Genomic DNA, 10,414 nt, shown 5'->3' with positions numbered 1-10,414 from the left:
CGTGGAAGGAGGGTCTGCAGAGGGCTGAGCCAAGCAGCTGGAAGGCCACGCGTGAGGGAGGTCCTGCTGCTTCTGGGCAGCACGGTCACCTCGGTAGCAGCAAGACAGGGGTCACTGACCGTCCCCAGCCAAACGACAGGGCGCCCGGTAAGGCCCGGGTCCCCACAGGGCTCAGTGCATGCCTGCTAAGGAAAGGGGCAGCCGAGGCTCAGGGGTTACATGTCCCCCCCCCCACGGAGGCCACCAGAAGCCGCCTCCATGGGATTGTGGAAGGAACTAGAAGGGGCATGGACGCCGGATCAGACCTTGATCCGTGCCTCAGCTCTGCCCTGACCAACGGTCAGCCCACAGGCGAGTCATTCGCTCTCTGCGCCTCAGTTTCCTCCTCCGTCAGAAGGGGAGATGCCGGCCACACTGAACCTACAGGTGGGGGAGGAGGCACCGTGTTCTCTGCCCGGACAAAGCAGGGTCTGCGCCTGTGTCCCTCTGGCGCTGTCCCCCCGACACCCTCGCTGTCCCCACTGTTGGGCAGCAGCTTGCCAGAGGCGACTCCACCTGTCCGTGGAGAGAACACCAGCGTCTGTCCTCCAGTGAGATGCTGCCTGGCTGTGGGCTCCTGCCGGGGACACCAAGCAAGGGAGCAACGGAAAGGGAGGGGGGAAAGGAAGCCACTCAGCTGAGGCAGGTCCCCCCGTAGTCTCCCCCAGCCCCGTGAGCACAGCCACCATCTGGACCCCTGCAAGCTGTGATGAGGGCGTTTTGCATATTTCCCAGCGAATAGGCCCAACACCCCCCTCCCCTGCAGGCCTGTGACACCGGCCCGGCCCGGCCGCACTGCATCCTGATGACAAGGCAGCCACCACCAGCCCTCCGGACCCTGGTCTGATGGTGGCTGGCTGGTGCGGAGGCCTGGGGACCACACAGAGCCCAGTGCTCTGCATCGTCAGCCCCTTGTTCAGTGCAAATCCTGTCTTGGAGGGCCCAGGACTTCTTTTATGAGAAGTTGTCTCCCAGGATCGATTTGGGGAGAGACAGAGCAATCCAGGTATCTGTTCAGCTGACTGACTGAAACCTGAACTGGGCTGAGGGAATTCGGGGAGCACGCGGCTCCTGCCGCCAGCCTCGGGGCTGCTGCGGAGGGAAGGTCGATGTCCTCCCTGGTCCGCCCTGTCCTCTCAGGGCCTAGGGCGGCTCCCTGTTTCTTGAGGGCCTCGGTTCCCCCATCTGTTAGACGAAGGGTTTGGGGCAGGTTTGGCGCATCAGGGCCTGGCTCTCCGCCGTTCCGCGGTTCAAGCACACGGCAGGACCGGCCCACACCCCCGCCCTGGGGCCTCGGCGGGTAAGGCCTGAGTCGGCTGCAGGTCAGGGCGCTGTGTTTAAATGTTAGTTTCCGCCCGCACGCACTGGGCATGACGCACCCCAGTCCCTCGAGTTACAGCTCCAGAGAGCGCCCTCCGTGCCTGCAACCTTGATCCCAGAGAGTCACACTCTTGCTTTTCAGCACGTGGTCTTCCAAGTGCCCCTGGGGGATGCCCCAGCTTTTGGCTCCAAAGGTGACTTCTTCTGGGGACAGGAAGGTGTTGGTGTGGGGGGCAGAGTGCTACATGGGCACTGACTCCAGGTGGGGGCTAGGGGCGGGACGGGGCGCTGGGCAGTCCCCAAGGGAGCTGGCTCAGCTCGGGGCTGCATGGACTGTGCACGGGAGGCCTGTCTCCTCCAGGCTCCTCACACGACGTGAAGCGTGTTTGATGACGAGGCTGTGGGAAATGCTCAGAGTCTGGCTAGTAGGGCATCTGCGTGACCAGGGGGGCTCATGGAGAGGGCATGGGTTTAGGACAATCCCAGAGCACCGATGGCCCGCCTGTTCCACCCTCCTGACTTCACTAGGGCAGGGCAGAGTGGGGAGCAGGCCATCGGGGAGGGAGCAAACTCCTCCTGGGAGACTGAGCCACGTGACTGGGGCATGGGGGTGGGGCCAGCAGAGGGAGACAGGAAGGGGCTGGCCAGCTCAGGCCGGGGGCAGGGCAGCCACAGCTATGGCTGGCGCCCTCTTTCCTGCCTGTGAGGGACAGAGGGCAGGACCGTGGTGGTCTGGGCACCGGGGACAGGGTGGCAGAAGCCGGGGGGCCTCCCAGAAGGCCCGTCACTTGTCTGCGTGCTGCAGCAGCAGGTCCACAGCCTCTGCGAGGTTGTCCACGTACCCATCAGCCTTCACCTCCGGATGGCGCTCGTCACTGGGCCTGCAGAGCAGAGCAGCCGTTAGTCAGTCGGTGACCCCATGCTGACTCCTCTGAAGCCGCTGCCTCCCAGCATCTAGCATGGCCAGGTCAGGCAGTCTTTGGCTGACAGCTGTCCCCCTCCCTCCCCGCGCCCCAGTCCCAGCCACCCTCACTCAGGATACACACAGCTCCCCCCAGACTGCTCCCTCCGCCTGGGGACCTCCCAAAACCCCTTCCCTGCTCAGAGCTCTGCGGCAGAGTGACCGATGGCCCCTGCTCTGTCCGTGCTGCCAACATAACACCCTTGAGAGTAGGACCATGAGCTTGACTGTGGGCTGAACTCCTTCCTGCCTAAACCCCAGGCAGCCCGCATGCTAACTGGTCGGTGTCCGGTAAGGCCACTCCTGCCCAACAGAGAAGTGCTCTTGGTAGAGCCGCTTCTGACTGGGATTTGGGGGGCCAGAACCTCCCAGACATTCCCCGAGGTCTAGCTGGAGGCCGAGGACAAGGGGAGTGAGACCACGCAATAAATGCAGACGGTCCACGTGGCACCAAGGGCGCCCCGCACGGAGCTTGGCGGAGGAGGGGCCGTGGGCTGAGGCCTGCAGTGGAGTGGGGCTCCAGGTGACACAGAGAGGGGCAGGGGAGCTCAGGATGGGATCCCGGGGACATCTGGAGAGTCTGGACAGTAGGAGCAGGCACTGGGACCTTGTCCCCCAGGCCATGAGCAGCAGCCTGGGGTGCTGTGAGCTGGAGAGTCAGGTCCTGGTGACGGGAAGGCCCCTCCCCACGCTCGTGGGCTGGATCTCGCTGGGTGGGGGGCGGGGAGACAGCTGAGGGCCTGCTGCTCCTACCTCCCAAGGTCTGGCCAGAGCTTCCCAGCAGCCAGGCACCCCTGCGGCAGCACCAGCCCCCGTCTGGATGGACATGGTTAAAGTTGGTCTGACAGCATCCCAAACGCCAGTGTCTGGTTTCTGCAAAGCACTTCCCCCTAACGTGGCTGTCATGGGCAACAGTGCCTCTCTTAAAGAGTTTTCAGCCCCGTGGCCTGGGGGCCACCTCTCCAGGGGCTGCTGAGGCCCTAAGTGGAGGTGACAGGGACCCTCACCACCACACATTGGAGCAGCACTTCAAGCAGGAATGACTGATGTCAGTGGAGGCATTGTAAGGGGATTATTTATTTCTTGCCGTCACAGACACAAGCAGTCTAGTGGACATGGGACTTAAGCTTTCCATTCTCCTGCACCCATGCTGAAGTGCGTACTTGTCGATATCGGAAGGTTGTACCTGGCATAGCCACTGTGGAAACCTGCGTGTTGGTACCTACTTGTGGCCTGCCAGTTCCGCTCCTAGGTATGCATACCACCAAAACGCCACACGTTCACCAAAGGACACATCCCGGATGCTCTGAGCAGCCTCCGTCATAAAAACAGAAACGCGAAAACCGCACGCACGCCCACGGGCAGATCGAGGCACGGGCTGGGACGCTGGTGACAATGCACCCACAGCGAGCTGCTCTCCACGCTGCAGAGTCTGGCCGATGTCACGCCACCGGTGTCACGACGTGCGAGCAGCCAGACACGGGAACCCAGATCGGACGACCATTTATACCAGGTTCAGGAATGGGCACAGCCCGTCTCCCCAGAGCAGCGGTCGGAAACCGGTCACCCCTTGGGGGAGCAGCCTGGCCCAGGTGCTCAGCACCGTTACGATGACTACTGAGAACTCTGTGAGCTGTCAGGGGGTGCCTGTGCCCAGGCTGGAGCTGGACAGACAGACGAGATCTGTGGATGCACATCAGTGTACGGGGTACAGGGCGGACAGAGTGAGGCGAGGTCAGCCATGGGCACTGGGGTGGGAGGGGCCAGCGAGCTGGGGCCAGAACCTTTGGGGACATCCCAATAGCGTGAAGGAAGCGGCCAGGAGCTGGCTCCAGTGCTGTGGCTATGTGCGGGAGTCCCCGTGGTCCTGAACGTGCCCTTCGGGCTTCCCTCAGCTTCCCTGGGCCCCGCTCACGGATGTATTGGGGTGCTCCTGTCCCCCGTTATGAGTGGGTTGTCAGGGGGAGCGGGACGGCCAGGCGGGTTTCAGGGTGTGGACCCCCCTGTGTCCCCTCCCAGCATCCCTGTCGGCATCCCAGCTGTTCTCAGCTCTACAGTGAGGTCAGCGTTGTATTCACCGCTCGAAGCGAAGCAAAGCTTCTCCCAGCAAACGGCCCCACCCGGGCCATCGCCCAAGTCCCCGGGCGGCTGGCGCCCAGACGCCCCGCCCCTAATACCCTCACGGGACCCTGGGGCCAGGGCCACTATCCAGTCAAACGAACTCAACATCGAGAGGGAAGAAGATGCCTGCCCATAAAAGAAGATGCTGTGCAGTGAGGTTCTGGCCGGCCGCACTCGACACACGGCACCCAGCCGAACGGCGTGCGTGGCTGATTATGTTTAATGACACGTCATTTAAATTCGAGAATCCATTAAAAGAAAGGACTGCATTAGCAGCGGGCCCGTGTTTGCCAACACACAGTGATAATTGTGGACTTTTATGTCTTAATTATGTGATGTTGCCGTGGGCCGCGGCTCTCAGGGGAGTGGGGGGCACTCGATCTGGGCTTGCCCGCCCCAAAGGCCCAGAGCTCCGGAAGCAGCTACGCTCGGCCCAATGAACCCCGCTCCATGCTGGACAGTGACCTGGGACCCACGGAGCCTCAAAGAGGGTACACTAAGGAGGCTGAAGAAAGGAACCCAGCAAAGTCATGCCCTCGGGCGTGAGCGCAGCGGGGGTGATGGAGAGAGGGGCCGAGGGAGCCCACTGGTCCTCCATGTGCGGGAAGAAGGGTGAGGGGAGCCAGCGGGGCCTTGAGACCCGAGATGGGGCAGGGACGTGGGGAGGAGAGACACAAGGACCCGGAGAGACATGTCCAAAGGAAGAGAGAGGAGGGAGGGAGGGCAGGGTGACAGAAACAGAAAGAGACAGAGGCAGGGAGGGGAGAGAAACCGCGTCAGAGAGAGAGGCAGAGAGACGGGGAGGAAGCAGAAGCAAAAGAAGGTGGGAGAGAGCGGGGGACAGAGAGACGCACAGGGAGGGGGCGCGGAGGGGGCGCGGGAGGGACAGAGACACAGAGGGACAGAGGGAAAGAGGCCAGAAAGACAGACGTAGACAGGGACAGAAACAGACACGGGAGAGAGAGACGGAGAATGCTCCCCCAAATGCACGTAGCGTCTGGGGTGGCGGGACAGACACCAGGCTCCTGGCAGACAGCAGGCAGAACCTGGCCGTGGCCAGGGCTGACTCAGTGGCCCTGTTCCAGGCCACGCGTCCCTGATCACCCCTCTGCCCCCACACGCTACACCCCAGGTCACGGCACGCCCCCCCCTGCCCCAGGCCCACGCAGGTGGGCTCCCCGCTCTGCCCCCCATGAGCTGTCTCTTACATCCCTGAGCCCCAGTTTCCTCGCCCGTGAAGCAGCCTGGCTGCCTCGGGGTGCTCTGAGCGTGAAGGGACGTGTGATCGAGAATGCAAGGTCAGCTTCCTCCCATCATGCCCTCTGCCCTCTGGCCTCCCAGAGGCCAATTCCACATTCATAGTCAGGAGCAGGGCTGGGACAGGAAGAAAAGAGCTCAGGGCCTGAGGGAATTTATGGGGGTCCTGAGGGTGTCAAGGAAGCTTCCAGAAAGAGGGACATTAGGCTAGATTCTCAGCCTGCCCCTGCTGGCCTCCTCAGGTCTCACCCCAGAGGTGGAGGCAGAGGCAGGTCCCCAGGGCGGCTGTCCCACCGAAGGGCCAGCAGGCTTCTCTCGGCTCTTCTGGGCTCCCGTGGGCAGTGTTCTGGTGTCTCCAGCTGAGCCTGGAGCCTGTGGCTGGGCCCTGCATGCACAGCAGCCTCAAGTGGGTGCCACCAGCCCAGCAAGGCACAGAGCTGTGACACACGTCAGTAGGATCGGGAGGTTGGCCAGGAGTCAGCATGGCTTCTACCCTCCCCCCGCCCCAGCCTCTGCTGAAGTCTGTCCCATCCCCTCTTCCCTCTCCTCCACTGGCTCCCCCTTCCCTCTCCTGCAGCTCCCCCCCCCCCCCCCCACCATGTAAACTGCTGTGGCTCCCTATTGCTGGTGCCACAGCCTAGTTCCTCAGCTCAGTAGATGAGTCTGCCCCAACTAGGTGCCCTCTCTCCACGCCAGCCACCCAGCATGCACAGCCCGCTGCGCACCCCCCGCCCCCCACGGTCACTGCCCTCCCACACCCTGTCCGCACTGCGTCCTGGAACGGCACGGGCACTCGGCCCCACTCCACCTGTGAACTCCTCCACGTCCTGTAAGACCGTGTGGGCCTAACCACTGTTCCCCTCTCCAACGCTAAGCTCCACCCCACAGGACAAGTCACTCTCTTTAGAACACACAGCATTTCTCTCCCACCCCCCACGCTGCTGGGGCCCTGCTGACCTGGGCCGCTTAGATGGAGGGGCCAGGCTTCCTGCCCTTGCTGGTCACCCACGGAGACCTGGCCCAGAGCGGGTACCCAGGAAGTGTCTGCTGTCAAGTGGATGAATAAAGGGCCCCATCCGGGCAGGGAGCTGCCCGTCGTTAGCTATCCCTTCCCATCATGCCCGGGAGAGGAGGGAAGAAGCGGGTGGCAGAGGCGAGAATCAGGCCGACCCGTGCGTGGGCCTGGACAGCGTCACAGGGACCGTCTTTGTGGCCAGACTGCGGGCAGATGGGCCCAGCCAGGCCCATCTCCACACCCGCCTCCCTCTCCCAGGCCCACGCGGGCCAGCACCTCTTTGCGGTCACCAGGGGCCGAGGGACACAGGAGTAGCCTCTCCCTGAGGAGTTCTTGAGCGGTCAGTGCCGCCTCCCGAACCGGTCTGCTCCAAGGCAGGGCTGCACCGAGGCTCCCCAAACCAGAGGCCTCAGTGTTGACCGCGCGGGGAGGGGCGCACGTCCTTGTCCCTAATTGTTTTGGAAAGACGGCTGCACACCCAGTGGCTGGCCAAGGGAATGCAGAGCACTGGCACCAGGCGGGTGACACCACTGAGTGTGATGCCGACTCCGGGCTGTGCTGACGAAGCTGGAGGAAAGAGACAGAGGGTGACGAGACGGAGGTGACGAGGCTGGGCTAAGGGCCTCTTTCCCTCTGAGCCCCAGGAGTCCAAGGCCCAGGGGCCTGAGCGGTTGTTTTTGAGAGGGCTCGGGCCAACGTGGGGCCCCCTGCAAATGCCAGGAGGACAGTGCCGGGAGATCGGTCCACGCGCCCTCGTCCACGCTTTTCTGAAGGCCGATTACGAGGCCTGTGCCCATCTGCTGGACCAGGAGGCACACTGTCAAGACGGCAGCTTGCTGGGGCCCAGTGGGGTAGCCATTGACCTCCTGGCCTGAGCTGGCTGCTGGCAAGCGCCCAGGGGTCAGTGATCTCATTGTGGGGTGGCCAGGAGACCAGAGTTGGCCACAGAGCTCAGACCGGCTGCTTCTACCTCTGTCCCCTGGGCCAGCTTGGGACCTGGGTTATGGAGGTAGGCCGGGCAGGTGGGGCAGGCCTGGACTCGGGAAGACATCCACGTGCCTCCCAGAAAACCCTGGGTCCTGCTGCTTACAGAGAAACTGACTGACAGAGCTTCTCCCCCGAGCCTGTGCCTTCATCCGGCCAAGGTGTGCTGAGCCCTCCACCTCGCCAGGACACTCTGACCTAGTCCCTGCCTGAAGGAGGTCGTCACAGAAGCAAGAACCCAGGCCCTGCACCTCCCTGCCTGGACGCCTTAGCTTAGTGCCCGGCCATCGGCTCCAGCCTTAGGTCCCGGTCGGTCCTCACTACAAAGGTTGGTTCAGCCGGCAGGACTATGTCCCCCTTCCCTGCCCACCAGATGATTGGCTCCCCCGGCCCCCACGTCCCCCAACTCCTGTCCTCAATTCCATCTGCCTGGGCCCAGCCTCAGCATGAGGTCTGCCTGGTCCAAGCCAGCACAGAGACCCCGAGCCCCAGTTGAGGACCCAGCAGCCTGGGACACTTCCTGTCACCGATGGCAAAGACCTGCCCTCCCGCTGTCCAACCAGCTCACACAGACGGGGACTTCTGCTTTAAAATCACGTGGGGGAAAAATACTGAAATAAAAACCCAGGCCTAAAGAGTCTTCGCACCAGGCCCCTCTGAGACCCACGGCCCCCTGGCCAGGAAAGAGAACAGGACACGCTTGCTGGCTGGGACCTCCCCTGGGGTCGGAGCAGGTGGTTCGGGTGCCTGGGCCACCCCTGTCTGTCTGCTCATCTGTCACAGGTGGAGGTTGGGGGAGCGGGGCAGAGGAAACCCTCCTTCATGGAGTCTTCGTGCAAATGAGAAAGCAGAAGTGGATCCTGGGTGACCTGCCGCTCTCACGCCTTCCTCCCACCTAGGGGGAGTGAGGCCCCCCAGGGGACTGACTGGAGCCTGGAGCCTGACACCAGCAGGGGAGGGGACGGGGACACAGCAGGTGACCATCCAGGGCTGAGCCCTAGGGTGGGCGGGTACCAGGCAGCTCTGTGTGCAATGATAAGGGGCCCCAATCACTCTGAGGCTGTTCCCCAGCCCTGGTACCTCTCCCAGGGGCTGTGGCTGGGTACCCCACACCCCCAGAGTCACGGCCTTGCGGCACGTGCACGTGGGCTGTGGTGGCTGGGGCTGCCACTCGGGGGTGGAGTTATTTGTGTTTTCTGCCCTGAGCCTTGGCGGGCCCTCTGGTCTCCCGGGGAGTCTGACTCCCATCTGGACACGGTAATGAGCTGGAGTGAGGGGAGGGCTAGCCAACTGAACCCCACCTTGGCTGACCTTCCTGCTGGGACCAGGAGTCTCTCCCAGCAGAAAGAAGCACTTGCTGGACCAGACCCAGGGACTCTGAGCCCCTGGTAGGTAAACCAAGGCAAAGAAGGGACTTGCCACAGACTAGAGCACCCACCCCGCCAGCAGGCGGGCCCCGGGATGTGGGAGAAGATCGCCCGGCCCGGGGGGGTTGTGGGTGAGCCAAAGACGCTGCATCACGAGGGTCGGGGGCAGCTGTGCTCTGGCCCCCACACCCGCTGTGGGCAGCCTTTGAGGGAAAGCTCCCAGGTGCCCTGCATGACACCCCAGGAGGCGGGCGCCCTCACTGCCCGATTCTAGAGACAACGACAGACGCGAGGGGGAAAGGGCCCTGCCCAGCGTCGTGGGCAGTGAAGGGCAGAACTGGGACCTCACCGCGTTTGCCCGGCTTTCACACACGTCTGAATCCGGCGCATTTTAGCGATTCTTCCCTTGGTGCATGGAACGTATGCCGCATCTGGGCGTCGCTGACGTGCTGGTTAGTGCCCGTCAGCCTGACTGAGGCCCGTGGGTCAGCTCCGGGACAGAGGCGGGCCCTGAGAGGCGCTGGCCAGCTTCGACGAATGCAGTGAGGACAGCACGGTGTTTGTGAAAACTGACGGGGGAAATGAGAGGAAAGGCACGAAGCACAGGGACCCGCACACGGGGCGCCAACGACACACAGCACTGCCCCCCCCACCACGGCGGGGCGCGCCGGCAGGACCACGGCGATGCTGGAACTCTGGAACTGGGCCTCGAGGCCACCAGCACCCAGGGCCAGGCCTGGGCAAGGGCGCACTCCACCCAGGCAGAGGGCGGCAGAGGAGGGACGTCGCCGTGGACCCCAGTACCCACCCTCGGGCCCACTCTGCCCACAGGGAGGAAACGGGCCTGTTCACGGCGTGTCTCAGCCTGGTGGAGCCCTGTCAACCAGAACAGACCCCGCGGGGCCAGCTGCTGCCTGCAGGCACCGAGGTGGTGAGAACAGGCTGAGAACGAGTGGGCGGTGCGTCACAGCTGCCCACCGTATGTCTTGCTAGCATTTCGCAGACAAAAATGAGCCGACACAGTGTGACAGCTGCTCCTTTGAATGGGGCGAGCGGCTTCCAGTTTGCCACACTCCTCACCGGTCTCTATTGCTCCCTATTCTTAGACCAGGCCCTTTTCACTCCACTCACTCCCTGCCTGCCCCTGCAGGTCTCTGAATTTGCTGGGCTGCCCTAAAGCGCTGGCTACCGGCAACTCATTTCTCAAAGAACAAGTCTCCCCCAGATACCTTCCCTGAAGCCCTCTCCCAGCCCTCACCTTGGTGAAGTGCCCGCTATGTGCTCCGTGGCACCTGTGGTGACCCTATCAGAGCAACTGTCACTCTACTGCACTGTCTGGTTACGTGTGTG

The 10,414-nt window shown here is 63.1% G+C and overlaps 1 protein-coding gene across 3 annotated transcripts in view; it reads right to left on the bottom strand.

Annotated features, from left to right (window-relative positions):
* Nucleotides 1–1,490: 1,490 nt before the first annotated feature.
* Nucleotides 1,491–10,414, bottom strand: part of LHPP (phospholysine phosphohistidine inorganic pyrophosphate phosphatase) — a 106,872-nt gene continuing 97,948 nt past the window's right edge. For all 3 annotated transcript variants that reach the window (XM_023533776.1, XM_011365457.2, XM_023533778.1), the window contains one exon: nucleotides 1,491–2,240. In XM_023533776.1, coding sequence (XP_023389544.1) covers nucleotides 2,144–2,240 — 97 coding nt within the window. In that variant the 3' untranslated portion in view covers nucleotides 1,491–2,143. The remainder of the gene's footprint in view (nucleotides 2,241–10,414) is intronic.

This window comes from Pteropus vampyrus, unplaced genomic scaffold (assembly GCF_000151845.1).
Source record: "Pteropus vampyrus isolate Shadow unplaced genomic scaffold, Pvam_2.0 Scaffold111, whole genome shotgun sequence".
Classification (NCBI taxonomy): Eukaryota; Metazoa; Chordata; class Mammalia; order Chiroptera; family Pteropodidae; genus Pteropus; species Pteropus vampyrus.
The sequence above is the reverse complement of the archived record's forward strand: the minus strand, read 5'-3'. Positions and strand labels throughout refer to the sequence as shown.